General features: G+C 40.8%; 1 protein-coding gene and 1 pseudogene across 5 annotated transcripts; one reads left to right on the top strand and one right to left on the bottom strand.

The window, feature by feature from the left end:
• Nucleotides 1-1405: 1405 nt before the first annotated feature.
• On the bottom strand, nt 1406-13254 carry rrp36 (ribosomal RNA processing 36). 5 transcript variants are annotated; one of them, XM_022255268.2, is made up of 11 exons: nt 12460-12562; nt 12268-12350; nt 9493-9611; nt 9013-9028; nt 8703-8763; nt 5872-5970; nt 5341-5407; nt 4200-4304; nt 3539-3613; nt 3086-3203; nt 1406-2211 (listed from the first exon to the last, which is right to left on the bottom strand). In XM_022255268.2, the coding sequence occupies exons 3-11, from the start codon at nt 9577-9579 to the stop codon at nt 2066-2068; spliced, it is 774 nt and encodes a 257-aa protein (XP_022110960.1). In that variant the 5' UTR covers nt 9580-9611; nt 12268-12350; nt 12460-12562; the 3' UTR covers nt 1406-2065. The 5 variants fall into 5 exon arrangements, with proteins under 5 accessions (XP_022110960.1, XP_086989301.1, XP_022110965.1 ...); XM_087133175.1 differs by lacking the exons at nt 12268-12350; nt 12460-12562 and adding an exon at nt 13235-13254; XM_022255273.2 differs by having other exon boundaries at nt 12168-12571.
• LOC147800287 (uncharacterized) lies at nt 7561-8402 on the top strand (annotated as a pseudogene).
• Nucleotides 13255-14720: the final 1466 nt, after the last annotated feature.

Genomic DNA, 14720 nt, shown 5'->3' with positions numbered 1-14720 from the left:
ATATTAATTACGTACAGGGAAACTCAATCCATAAGGTACATGTAATTATGACAATGTGACCTTGGTGACGTCCACGATTATGACTTAAACCCTTGATGTTAAGAGCTACTGTCAAAATTAAAATAACAGCCAAGTATCTACGACACTGAGGAGGACAATACTTCATGCCATATACATATAGACTAGTAATGAGGTCACTCGTGCATATCTGATTCTTAGTCCTGGTTGGCTGAAACACTGTCAGCATGGGTGTCACTAGGGGGTTAGTTTTGTCGGCAAAATCACGGTCTGTCAGCAAAATAAAAAAAAGAATGGAGCAATGAAGATGAAAGGAAGGGGAGAAAATGGGAGTCTGTGTCGGGCTACGGAATCAGACCACAGGACACTTGTTTTGTATGACGGTCCGTCGGCAAATTTCATGTGGCAACCCCCCCATTCAAAATGGTCTAGTGATGCCTGTAAGAGTCACATGTAGCTCACTAATATAGGCTAGTACAGAACTTCGCATCAGTGTGAATCAGACGCACTCCAAGACATCAAGCACACATGAATTCCCGAGATTAATGTCTGGTCAGGCACTTGTTCTTGAAAACACGATAACAGCGCCCTCACATGATAAGAACGGCGAACAGCAACTCAAAAACTGAATATTGGGGAAACTTATTGAATTGTTTAGTAATTGAATCAACAACAGTTTAGTATTAAAAAGCCTGAAAAATTTCTCACATTACATTTTAGACAGAGGTGTTGTAAAACTTGTATGGACTTCCATATGGTACTTCATACGCACATAAATGTATATATACACACATTCAGCCACAGGAAAAAGGACTTTCTTCTGGTCCCAGCTCCTTTAGTGGAGAGGCATGAATGAGTGACCAAATAATGCCAGTCCATGTGTTTTATACAAACCTTTGTCCAAAGTAAGAAATAAAAAAAACTTTTTTCATTTTTGTTTAAGGATCACAGGCATTGCTAGAGAACGGGGTGTGGAGTCATTACAACCCCCATCAGTCAGTCGTTGACAAAATCATGGAGCTGCCAACAATAATTGACAAGGTAGAAGAATAAAAGGAGGCGGGGTAGGTAACGTGTCATTTTAAGGAATCACACTTTACCATTACACTCGTGAAATTTGCAAACAGTTCGTCAGCAAAAGTTATGATCATACATCCCCCCATTTAAAATGGTCTAGCCATGCCCATGTTTGTGATGTTTCGGCAACCTCTAGAGGGGGCTGTAACAGGTCAAAGATTTTTGGTACAGTGCCTACTTGGACACCATAATCATATGCACACGACATCTTCACACATGTCTGGTTAAACCTGGTACAAATTTCAAAACTCCATGTGACTGTGTATTAATCGACCAGCATAGAGAATAAGAAACAGGTGTCATAATTGAATTCATTACAGACTTGGACAAGATATGTCATGTTTAATTTCCCATGAAGAATCGCCACGGACATGAACACTTAGGAGCATGCAGCATATCAGAAAGTTTACGTCAAAAGATTTATCCATTTGAAATGCTCCACACAACCACAACTAGTATGCAATCTTTGAAGATCTCTCACACAAATTTGCCATCGTACTTGTGTCATGACTTGTGGCTGTACAGGCATGTTGCTGTAACAGCCTATGAGCTACAGCAAAACCATGTACGTGTTTGTGTCTTCAGTAATCATACATGAAGACAGTTACCGTATTTGACTGGCCTTGAACACAAGATTTCTACAGGAAACACACACAACATGAAACACATGCCAACTGCGGGTACAGTCAAGGCGGAGTGATACGAAAAGATGAGTCACTTGAAGCAGGTTCATGACAGAAAGCTTGGATCCTGATGGTGAGTGACCTGATGGCGAATGACTACATGATGTGAACCTACTGCCGTCATGCATTTTCTTGCAAACGTCCGAAAACACGTAATCATCTGGCTCAGCATGGTTCGAGTCTGGATGACAGTCAAATGATCTCACTGCAGTGTCTCAGAGTGGTAAACCAAACAGGAACTTTGCCCGTTAAAGTTCACTTTGCAAATGAAGAAAAAATGTTCGTTGTCATCTTTGCTTGGAGTGGGCCTCGAGGAGATGTCGTCTGTCCTTTGCCGCATTCTTCCTCCGTTTCCTGGCCAGGTACTTGGCCACTTTCCCACCTTTTTTTAGTTCCATGTAGCGATTTGCTAGCTCCATTTTCTTTCTTTCAGCTGTTGGTGCAAGCAAAGGGAAATAGAAAATTGCAGCATGTCTACGCTCCGAAGTGAGTTGCAATTAAAGATGTACTGGCAACAAGCAGTGAGGTCATCTTCATCACAGGTCAAATCAAGTCAGTTGAAAGTACAATGACAAGTAACAGAGGTGAACAAGGACACAAGAATCTCTTTGTTACAATGGATCTGAATAGCTTTGAACCTGATCTAAGATTGAACTGCATGGATTCACGAGGCCTTGTGATAGACTTGGCTATAATACTGATCTCTGACAGTCGTAAAGTTGTGGCCCAAAACTATTCTAGTTTGAACATCCTTTCTTAACCCCTTCGCTACGGAGGACGGCTACTACCGCACCATACATACCGCACATACAGTCTATTCACCATGCAGCTGCTGGTTCAATGGGGCCTGCTGCTGGACAAAGCCCTCCATTCAGGGCATACCACAGCCCAGCAGTCGCGGTCAAAATAATGAGGGGTTAAGGACATTGATTCCATTTGAAGCCGAGTGGTACACACTGCACGTATACTAAAAGATTCTTGTATGGAATGTTGATATGTTCAAAGAAAGGTTGACAAAAGAGGTGGAGGACATGCTGTGAAACGTGATAAGGTGGGTTTCAAACTTGACATACAGTACTAACCCCTGGGCTGTACCAGTTTTGGGGAGGGCGGGAGAATCTGAAATTTGACATGACGTTGTATGTTAATGAAACTCAGCAGGACAACAGCAAGGACGCTTTGTTCTTTAAAATGCCATGATTTTGACAGGACAAGCTTCGTTTTCCCTGCCAAGGCCCCTTCTTAACCCTAACGGTGCTGAACCCAACAAGCTAATGCAGGATTTCAATAAGCCTACGCCTACTTACACTTCTTGACAAAGTATGGTTTCTTGCCCTGCTTCACCAACTCCTTCTCTTGCCTTTTGAGCTCCTTACTGATCTCCTTCTCTCTCTGTTTTTTAATCCTCGCTTTTTCCTGTTCCTCCTGTGAAATAAATCACTTGTGTGTTGAAGGCTTTGTGTTCTTTCCAACTTAGATTTTAATATCCATGATTTTAATAAATAAAGATTTTAATAATAATAAAGTATGCATTCTTTTAACTACAAACACTATTCTATGATAAAGTTTGCCCACAATACTGACAGAAATAGAATGGAAAGCAACATATTGTAAGAAATTATAACACCAAGACGTTACACATGATAATAAGAACAGAATCTTACAGAGTGCCAATATTTTCTCAAAAGTGCAGACTACACTGGCTCAGGACATGACTTGTGGCTTGCGAAATGTACCAATATCAAAATGTTACTACAAACCATTCTTTGAAGTAATCTCAGTAGTTCCTCCTTCTTTTGCTCAGTTTTAGCCTGCTTAAGCTTTCTTTTCACTTCCTACAGGAACAAGTCCAAATAAACAGACAACATGCAGGGTTAATTTGTGTATCAGACACCATTTCAGACTAGAGGACGTGGAAGTCCACGACAAATTTCCATGAAAGTTTCACAGAGGAATTGTCATCACATAAAGACACCTCACGCTTCAATGGTTGCCTTTAGTTTTGTAAAGACAACAGAGCTATACATAAAACTAAGGTGCTCATGTTTCATTCTCTGCACAGAGAAAATTTGACGCTGTCCTGGGCGCAGACATTTTGAACCCATGTACATACTTGTAGAACACTAAAATCAGATAGATTGAATATCGAATAATGTATTCTCCATGCAACGCACAAGTACAGCATATTCAAATGTCAGAGCGTCTTTTGAATGAGACGCACATGTACAGAGCAATGGTTTCCCTAATATTCGACCAAGGTCATCTGCTTTTGTATCCATTTCTTTCGATGGCTATTGGCTGATTTTTGTTTATAGTACACTTTTCAATGTTGTGTGCTGTGATCAATCAGTTTGTAACTATGTCTCAACCTACAACCAGACACTCCTTATTTACATGTACATAGTCTGTGACTGTGCTTACCTTTTTCTCTCGACTGTACACACCACCAAGGAATGCATAGTTGGAATCAAAAGCCTGCTCATTGAACTTTCCTGAAAGGTCATCAAAACGAGGATCCCTGCTCACCTAATGCAAAGGTTGAATGAAAAACAGTCAGCTATGCTGCACGCCTCGTCACATCTAAAGACTAAATCTGGAGTTGTACAGTAAGTTTCTGGATGTTTCAAGCAAATATGGTACACAATCGTAAACATGTACACACACCAACAGTGACATACAGTCACAAAGAAGAAAGAAAACAAGTCTGGTTAACCACAAGTGATGTGACTACTACCAATCCCTTGCATATTACAGACTGCCTTAGACATGACTGACAGAAGGACATAATTTCAAACCTAGGAATGTCACAGTAATGTTTAAAATCTTAATTTAGGAAGACAGCATGTTCCACTCGTGCTCCTTACAGGAAAAGGTAAATTCTCAGTAACACACAGAGTTGACTTTCCACCGAGATATTTCACAAGAAAGAGATTCCAACTGGCTCTACCAAATGTAATAAGTACTTTTAAGCACTTCCTGCCGGGGATTCTGGATCCGGACACGTATGCTTTATATGCCTGGCTGGAGTCTCTGAACTCGAACAAAGGGAACTGGGTCTTGTAACAAAAGACCGTACTCTGAACAAAAGACCAGGCTGCTGGCCATTACCGACTTTTTCACTCTCAAAAGTGGAGATAATCCAGCCTTGTTTTGAAACAGTATACTACGGTTTGGGGCGTTTAGAGTGAGTGGATTACCACTGGGAACAAAAGCACTCCACCACCGCAGCGATGAGCCACGCAGCACCGCTGCACGCTAATCTGGCCCCTATTGAAAAGAGGTCAGCAGCGCACTGTGGCAGGTTTGTGAACAAAAGAAAGTTAGATAACACCGCACAATCTGGGGTCTTTTTACAAGGCTGAAGGCCTGGCTGAAATACTAGATTTTGTCTGTCAGGCTAAAGTGGAGACCAGACAGTTCTTCATGTGGATGTAAGTGTCCAGTAAATGGTGACAGGAATTTTTAAGGAATTTCGAAAATAGAACAAAAAGGTAAATATCCTGGACCAGCATCATCAACTTTGATAACTGCCCCGGCAGGAAGTAGTTAATGCTGCACTTACCTTCTGCTTCACAGGAACAACATTTCTGACTCTTGATACTGGGATCTTAGAGGAAATTTCTTGAGGTCTATAGAGTGGACAAAAAAGTGAAAAGAACTATGATGCCTTGTATAATAAGTCCGAAAGTAAACCTTCAGCTCTGCTTGTCCATAGCAATACCTTCCAACAAAAACTAAGATATAACATCAATGTCCTGTCAAATATTGACAGTTTTTGTGGTCAAAGTCAGAAATTGGTGAAGGATAACACATACAGCTTGATATGTACATGTAAGACCTCACGTTTTCTCATGTTCAAACCAGTTCACATGCAACATTTAGGAATTCTGTGAATTGATCTGATATGCAGTGCACACAAAAGTTTGTTAACTGGGTACCATGTCACATGATCAACTACAAGGTCATATGACAGACTTTTGGCAGAATGCATGCCTGCCCGCTTTGTCTTTGACGGTTTTGTAAATTACAACCTGTTTTCTATGTCCTTCTCTCTGACCTATCACAAGAATATCGCCAAAGTCTGTAATTGTACCTATTTTTGTTGGCCCGTTTGAATTTCTTTTTTCTTGAGTCTTGTTCTGTGGGTTTGTTAGTCTCTCCTCTTCTACCACCAAACAAAGCTTTGTCATAACTGCAAAAACAACAAACAAATTTGCATAAATCACAATACTATGTGATATTGTTCCTTTTAAAAGTAGTTAGATCGTGAAAAAATTCTGTTAACTATTTGTAAACTCCATGGCATACACATGCTATTTTTGGAGATATTGTTTATCACCGACTTTAAGCCTAACCCCCTGTGTCTAACCCACAACCTTCACTCATGGCATCCTTCGCAATTAGTCATGCACTTTTGCCATTTACCCTCAATCCTCCAAAATCCTCCAAAACCACCTGAAGGATTTTGGAGGATTGAGGAGGGTTATGGTTAAGCAAATGAAATATGCATGCTGCAGTTTCACTAAACAGGTATCAGGCAGAGTTGTGAGTCACATTTACCACCATGAGTCAAATCATAAACCAATCACAAAGTTTTTTGCACAACTAATTAAAAGGATAAAGAAAGACTAACATTGTAGTTAAAACAATATATAACCAATATATATTAACAATATCTAATCAATATATACATGTACAGTGGAACGCCACTATAATCAACACGACAGGGTCCACGCTAAATGTTGAGTATAGCGGATGTTCGGTATAGTATTAGTAAAATTAACTGCCGAACGTTTTGTTGTCATGTTGAACAGCGCCCTCTCCTGTCTAACTGAAGTGCGCCCTCTTGTGATACCATGCTTTGCTGTTTTCCTGATGTTTTGATGTTGCATTCACATTCAAGGTTTCTAAACTTGCAGCAGAAATGTGATGAAAGCAAAGATGTGTACTCAAGCACTATAGCCAGCAATGTGGCAGCTCCTTAACCTCCTACCCAGAACTAAGTCTGGTGGCAAGAGGGGCAGGGAATCCAACGCCATTACTCCAGAAGAATTTTCCACTCTTCAAAATCAACTTGGGACAAGCTTGGCCACAAGGTCGGACATACTGGGCATAATTAAGTACGCCTAATTTCGGGGGCGTAATGAGAGACGCCATCACTACCAAGGAAGGGGGTTAACTACCAAAGCTCCAGCTGGCACAAGACCAAGTTCTTGTCGGTACAGATTGGCAAAAATGCTTGATAATGTCTGGGCTTACTGAGGCCCTCGGGTTCATCGTCAATACCAACAAATCTGTAACCGCACCCTGTCAAAGAGATTAAATTTCTCAGGTTGTGCTAAATTTGACTCATATCACCGTTTCTCTACCTTCTGCTAAGGCCAGTCATGTTCTTGTCATGATAACAAAACTGCTTGCAGCAAACCTTCCAAAAATCCGGGTAGTTGCACAAGTAATAGGTCTACTGGTCTCTTGTGAGACAGTGGTACCTTATGGCCCTTTATTCAGAAGAGTCGTGGAAAATGAGAAAAATGCTGCCCTCTTAAAGCCAATGGTACTTTTGATTCGTCAATGACTTTGTCCAACCTTGCCAAGATTTAAACTGGGGGAAAATCCATTTGCCACATGCTTCTGCACCCATTCATCGTGAGCCTCCGACATTTGTGATTGAAACTGATGCCTCAAATGTTGGCTGGGTTGCTAACTTTAATGGGCAGATCATTGGCAGGAGATGGTCCGGTGAAGAGGCCACTCATCACATTAATTATTTGGAATTGCAGGCATGCTTTCTTGCCCTTCAGTCTTTCTTCACAAATGCCAAGATCATCATCGCGTCATCGGGGCGTTCAACCTACGACCAACAAAGCCGAGATACTCGGCTACATGGGATGTGACTGTGATACTAAATTACCTCAAAGAACTTGGGCTGAATAACAGCCATTTCCTTAAGGACATGACGATGAAACTTGTCACACTTGTGTCCTTGGTTTCAGGACAGCGTTGTCAAATATTAGCATCCATGAGTTTAAGTAATGCTCATCCTACTGTCACTGGTGTGACCTTTGTAATTTCTGATTTGACTAAAACCTGTAAAGCAGGCAAAGCCCCTCTTAGAGTGACTTATCCGCACGATGTGAAGCTTATCCGCACGATGTGAAGCTTATCTACACGATGTGAAGCTTATCTACACGATGTGAAGCTTATCCGCACAATGTGAAGCTTATCCGCACGATGAGAAGCTCATCCGCGAGATGTGAAGCTTATCCGCACGATGATCTACTTTGTGTAATGTGTATTCTGAAAACTTATATACAACGGACACAGCCATTTCAAAAAAATTAACAATACTTATTTCTCAGTTATGTGTGGCCTGACAAGGTTGGAGGGGTTGAAACGATATCTTGATGGATCAAATCCACTCTTAGGATGACGGGTATCGACACTGGGACCTTTAAGGCCCATAGCACTCATTCTGCAGCCTGCAGTGCTGCGTTGCGTCATGGAATGCCGCTCGATGTCATTATGAAATCAGCTGGGTGGACGCAGCTTTTCACTTCTCACAAAAATGCACTGAGGAATACCCACTTCAGGTGCAGTTGTATAGTGGGGAGACCATTTGTGTAACAATGGATCCTCTCAACTGCGAAAAAACATACCGGTGACAGGTGCAATCTCACGTAGGTCCTTCAGTTCTAGGTATAGACTCGGTAGAATTACAATTAAACTTCAATTATGTTATATGGCATTTTGTTTAACTTTTTAAACAAACCAATATATAATAACAATATACAACCAATATCAATCATTGTTAGTACTAAATCTTGTCAGCAGGAAACAAAAGTGATAATGTGTCACTCCACTCACATTTTGCTCCCTGCAAAGACCCTCAGACATTCTGTAATAAACAATGCGGTCTTTACTTACACTTTGGACCCAACTCTTTGCTGTAACTTCTGAAGATCTTCAAAGGGAACCTCTGAGAGTTCTGCAGAGTTGGACACATTCAATAAGACTGTCATAAAGATTTTCAGGTTAGAATACAGAGTATTTTTTTTTACAGTCTCTTAAAACAGTGACATCAAAAAGCAGAATCTATCCAAAAAACCTGTACTCCCGGTGTCTAGTAAAAACGCTGATTTCTTTCTCAAGAAAATGTTCAAATATTTCAGGTCATATTTCAGGTATCCATTTCAACATATGGAATGCTTTGATTTAAATCCTATCTGTACAATACCTTTCCTCATGAGATCCTTGAAATGGTGATGACACATAACCAATAAATGTGATGAAAGTATCGGTGCATGTAGGCCCATAGTTCACCATGCAAGAACAAAAGTTGATTTTTGTAAATAGCAATGTGGACAATTAATGATCATTTTCTTAGATTAGACAAACAGCACTTAGATTTCTGCAGGACAATCACCAATTTGTCTGACACTACATTTATTTTACAAAGGAGTCAAATATTGTTAGACTTTTCAAAAACTTTCGGATGCAAAGCGACATGTACTTGTATTTCCTTTCGTTATGGAGAAATTAAGAAATAAATTTGAGAACGACAGCCTTCTTTATAAGATTCACATTCACATTTTGTAAATTATAAGGATTCGTTGAAGCTTCTCTGATTGATAGATAGCATCCTAGACAAGATTAAATTAAATCTGGAGGAACCCGAGCATATCAGTTAGCAAGGAAGACTTCTTTCTTTACTCACCACTGTATCTTCTTCTGTTTCACTTTCTTGATCAACATCTTCCTCAGAATCTGAGGACGATGGGTCTTCAGTCGACTGCATCATCATTTAGGATGCCCTCAGCAGATTCACGGATTGAACTGAAATACATAACCACATACCACATAATATATCGCTTTCTTCCTCGATAGCAATGCATCTCTTTGTCACTTAAAATAATGAACTGAGGCATAGGCTACTTCCAAGTCAGTTGTCTCTAGCTACACGCACACGTACATATATACATTTGTAGGTCTAGAACTTCGTCCAGAGGACATATTCGGGGCCACTACGGACAATCCGTAGATATGGAAGTCCATTTCGGACATTGCCTCAGTAGGATGAATGAAGAAAGACATTTTAGCATGCACATTTAAGGGAATGCCTTCTCCAGACATTAGTGGTTAAACTAATTAACATCAAGAATCAACATGACACAACGTGTCAAAAATCTGACGCACTTTGAGGCTTCAGTGAAAGTTATCATCACCAGGACTTTCACATTTCCTATTAAACAGCAGCAAGGATGAAATCCCATCCAGATTCTGGCAGGAAAATGAACAGTTTCATAAAGAGTAGAGGCCGCCATCTTTCTTTTCTTGACCTGTCTCGTGAAAACAAGATGGCAGCTACAGCAGTCAGGCTGTATGAGTGGCAGTGTACGCCGAAGTAGCTAAATACATGGCCTCTCCAAATGTACACTTATCGAGAGCCAAGCCTTCCACAACTGATGGGGTCTCCATAAACTTAACTACTGGACTTAACCTGAGATTCTAGGCACCCTTTTTTTAAAACTGGGCAGAACCTGAACAAAGGGCCATGCAAATTTGATATAATAATATATAATAAAAAAAATTGAACTCCCTGAGTGAACTGAGTACAACTAAAAGGAGTGTAACAAAAGGATATGTGGCTGACTGGACTAATCTACGTCCTCAGAGTGGGGAAACTGGGCAGATTGTACCATGTACATGTAAGTGTCTATGTATGAGAAGGTGGGCAATAGAGCTAGTACGATAAGAGGGGCCCACGAACTGATAAAAGGGCATGTACAGTGTTTTTCCATAAACATTATGAAGATTGATTAAAAGTATTTGAGGCAAATGTTTCTTTACATTTTGTCAGTTTATTGCAAGTCTGTATTTTTCTATTACAAAGACTTTACCTTTTGGGCTTGTGACACACAATGTACATGTATTAACCACCACTTGACAACAGTTTGACTTGGGCTTTGATGAAACCAAACAAACCAAGATTCAGGCTTATAATGAGCACGCATGCATGAGTGACAGAAGTCACTAAGTCTGAATGCACTGATGAAAATGGGATCGGGAACCAGACTACGGCCTTTCTTTTAACACGTGCTTGAGCCTGAGCTCAGGGGCGTTTTCAAAATGAGTGGATTAGGCTGATTCCAGCCATTTGATCTAGCACTCAAACTGCATGCGAGGCTCTGACTAGAACCAGCGAAACTGAAAACCAAGCCTAACCCATTGGTTGGGAAATGCACTTAAGTCTCATACCGGTCACACTCTGGCTACGAAGTACATTATTATGTGCAGACAGATTCTGGTGAACTCGCCTTGCTCTAGACACGTGTTTTGCGATCAAGTGTCGATTTATGTGGCATACAAAGTGACCGACAGAGTCTATACTGAAAACTTCGTCTCAAATTGAAGTATTTATTTTCCGATGAATTTGTGGACCTTTTTCTGTTTTTTTACTGCATTTTTCAAAAATGCAATACACACACTGAGCGATAAGATACTACATGTACTAATGGGCTCTTCAAAAACTTTGGCCAAAACTTGGCAGCAACTTAGATGTCTCGATGTGGAACAGCCGTCAAGATGATGAGAGGTCAAGTGACGTATTGTTCAACAACATTATTTTAAAGATGGCGACTGAGAGAGTGAGCCTGTTAGATTGAATGGATAAAGGCAAACAGACTGGAAAATACCTCAATAACGTGAGTGAAATCATTCAATAAATGGTTTTTGGAAAGCGGAAAGGTCAAGGATCATGTTCGTGTGCAAAAGAAATTGCGCCCACGATGATAAGTGGGTGCGCTGGAAATGTTCAGTATACCGACACGAAATTGCGCATACGGATGTGTGGCTAAGGATGGATCGGGAGTGAGAGTCCTTGCCACACTATTGGGGCTACATTGTGAGGTACCTCAAGTTGAAAAAATATGCATATAAAGATGTATTAGACTGTAATGTGGGCCACAGAGCAAGGACATGCATGGAGGTAGAAAATAGCTGGCAGCTATCATGACTTTCAGTTGGCCACGTCCTGCATAAAGGGCTGTGATTGAAGGCCCACACATTTGGCTGTCGTGATTAATTATTACCTCCAAAAGCCATCCTACTTAATAATGAAATTAATATGAGATGTGTTGTCTTATATAAATGCTTATCCTGGCCTGATGTTTGAAAATAGCTCAAGCGTTCCAAAGGGAAAATGCCACAAACCATCTCTCCCCCCTGTGTTTTGGAAACTGTCTCGGTGACGTGAAACTGAGAAGTTCTGAAGATTGCCTAAAATAAATAAAACGACTTCTGGTCAAGTGTGTTGGAAAAACAAGACTTGTCATATAGCGGTCGCTATTTGCAGAACTGGCCAATTTTTGCTGAACTGGACAAATTACCTACCTGTGAAAAAATTCGGTAGCATTTGTCTTTGAAACGACTGCCCAAAACTGTTTAGTCTCTTAGGTAACTGGATAATTTGCAAATATTTATGGATGGATACCTTTCTACAAATGTAAGTTTTGTACCGCCAGGAGCCTCACTCTCAGAGTCAGACGATTTGCATTTGCAGAACCGGACATTCAACTGGGAAAAACAAATAGGCCTAAATCAAATCAAATGTCAAGTGCCAACAATAGAAACTTCAAACTGAATAGATTAAACAGAGTAGTTTGCCGCACACAAAGACGTGAACCTGACAAGATTTTTATGAAGAAGAAGCGGCCAAACGCCGCTCGTGCAAGTCGTGTACTGCTCTGTTGCGTACACACGTGTGCGATGCGAGGGAGGGTTGGCCGGCCGTGCCATCCCGGCAAAATACCCACCGCGCACGGTCCGTTCTTCTAGTTTGCTGCCCTCTCATGGTCTTGTTTTGTATGATGGGCAGATTTTTGCTGGTGAATTATGTTTGTGGTTTTTCATACGTGTGATTGCATATATAGCTAGGTTTTTCGACAGCCTGTAGCAATCATGCCGCCCCTTTGTAGTGTAACGGTACTTTATGGATCTCCAACTTCATTTCAATAAATTTTAAAGTTAGCTTTGGCATTAAAAGAGAGCCTTTTTTTTTGGCCGATCATCAACCCCCCCCCATTAAAATAGGGAACGTTTCACATTTGGCTGTTTTGGGCATATTCCAATTTTCTTATCAAATAAAAAGGCTTTCGAGTACATTAAAAGTAAGTTCTGTTTGTCATGGACCATGGAGGAATAAAACATGCATGGACCAAACCCCATTCCTATCTGGAACTTCACCTATGTAAATAAAGAGTCTGGCGTAATGAATACTTTAGCCCTTTTGAACCTCTAAGACGAGTGAATCTGCAGGCTGAAACTGCGGAGGTCAGTTACTGTAATCCAAGGAAGAGAATTATGAACGAAACATAAAAGTAACAAACATGCCAAGAATCGAACGTGACATTATGACTTCATTCGTTCTTGAATATATAGAAATTTTAAATTTTCATCACCTGTTTTATCCTTTGGAGAGGAAGATTTTTTCAGGATTGCTGATATAGATATTAAAATTAAGGACGTATGTGATGGGATCAAGCAGCGCCGTGTTGGTCACTTAGGCCGAGTTCGGGCGGCATGTTCCCGTCTGTTCACGAACAGCTCGATTTGTTGTTTCGTAGGTCGGCCGCTCGAACACCAGGAACGCAAACGACCGGTTATCGCAGGTAGTTAGTGACAAGCAACAAGCAACATGGCGGCGTCCATGTGGGCTACGTTATTCGAGAGTTAATGTTTGGATGGGCTGAATTCTTTTCTATATAAACAGGAACATTCATTTCTGTGTTACGGAAAATAATTAATGTTAATTTTGCAAAACTCAAGATCTCACGAGTTTTTCCGTGTGTTCCTGTAAAACCCTGACGAAGAGGTGGTGTGTGATCCTGTTATTCAGAAATTTTTCGGGGGGAGGGGGCTGGCTGAAGATTTTTTTAATGTCCCAGTTTTGCGGACAAGCAGAAACGATGATAAAACTTATACAAGACATACATTGTTAACAGTGGTATTAGTCAGGTGCACATATTTTGTTTTCTATGATTTTGCTATTGTTACCTTTTTTTGTCTCAGAGCGTGGGGAGAACCCCCACCCTAAATTTGCGGCTGGTATGGAATCTTTTTTTTATTAGTCGCGTGAACTAGAAAGTGCACACTTTAAAGATTCAATCTTGACTAAGCATTTCTTGACAAGTGAGGGCGCTTTTGCCTAACTTTGCTCATTTTGCAAGTTTTCCTGTTCGCTCGTCTCCCAACACCCAAGAGTACTGGGAAGCGGGCTGATGGCTTTGCTCTGTGATTGACTACATTGTACACCATCTGTGACTACGAGGTTATCACTTCTCATTAGCAAAGCGTTATTTAATTTTTTTTTTCGCCAATGGCAATGCTTTGGCACAGGCAAAGTGTCGGCTACATGATAAAAACATGGCCTTGGTACAATCCATAGAGCTATATATAGCTCTGTGGTACAATCAGTGAGGTAAATTTATCTTCTCACTAATTAAGTATCACCGATCACGTGTCTTTTGGCGATGTATTTCAAATTATTGGTTATCCTGATCAATTTTGGATGAACGAATAAAGTGCAGTGAGGAAGAAACAGAAAAAAATATCGAATTGATAACCACCGCTTCAAGCTTTGATCTCTTCCTACCTTTAATACACCCCTTTGTTGCTCAACAATGCCTTTCATGCAGTCCTCTTTATTTCTTGCCCCTTTGTCTATCTTGCAGCTTTGTTTAACTTTCCTTTTGTCCTCTTGCATTCGTCCATACTTGGTTGATTCCCGGTTTGCTTGTGGGTGCAGTCTACTTGTCATTTTGCCTTTGAGAAAGATTTTGCTTGGATGGAAACGTCAGGCCATCCGTATTTTGCGATCTGTATAAGGCCATCAGCCCTTCCATCAACGCCCTGCTCGGGCGCTGGGCGACAAGCGACGTCTTCATT

The sequence above is a fragment of the Acanthaster planci genome, linkage group LG01 (assembly GCF_054643075.1).
Source record: "Acanthaster planci isolate LZ-2023a linkage group LG01, COTS_SCS, whole genome shotgun sequence".
In the NCBI taxonomy this organism is placed as follows: domain Eukaryota; kingdom Metazoa; phylum Echinodermata; class Asteroidea; order Valvatida; family Acanthasteridae; genus Acanthaster; species Acanthaster planci.
This window is presented reverse-complemented; position numbering and strand designations above follow the sequence as displayed.

What these genes read in the sequence shown, in the direction of transcription:
- rrp36 (XM_087133175.1), bottom strand. Translation starts at nt 9,579, where the DNA reads ATGATGATGCAGTCGACTGAAGACCCATCGTCCTCAGATTCTGAGGAA. An exon ending in CAAAGAGTTGGGTCCAAAGT is followed by an intron (nt 5,971 to 8,702) that starts GTAAGTAAAGAC and finishes TTGTTTTTGCAG; the next exon opens with TTATGACAAAGCTTTGTTTG. An exon ending in TTGTTCCTGTGAAGCAGAAG is followed by an intron (nt 4,305 to 5,340) that starts GTAAGTGCAGCA and finishes CCTTTGCATTAG; the next exon opens with GTGAGCAGGGATCCTCGTTT.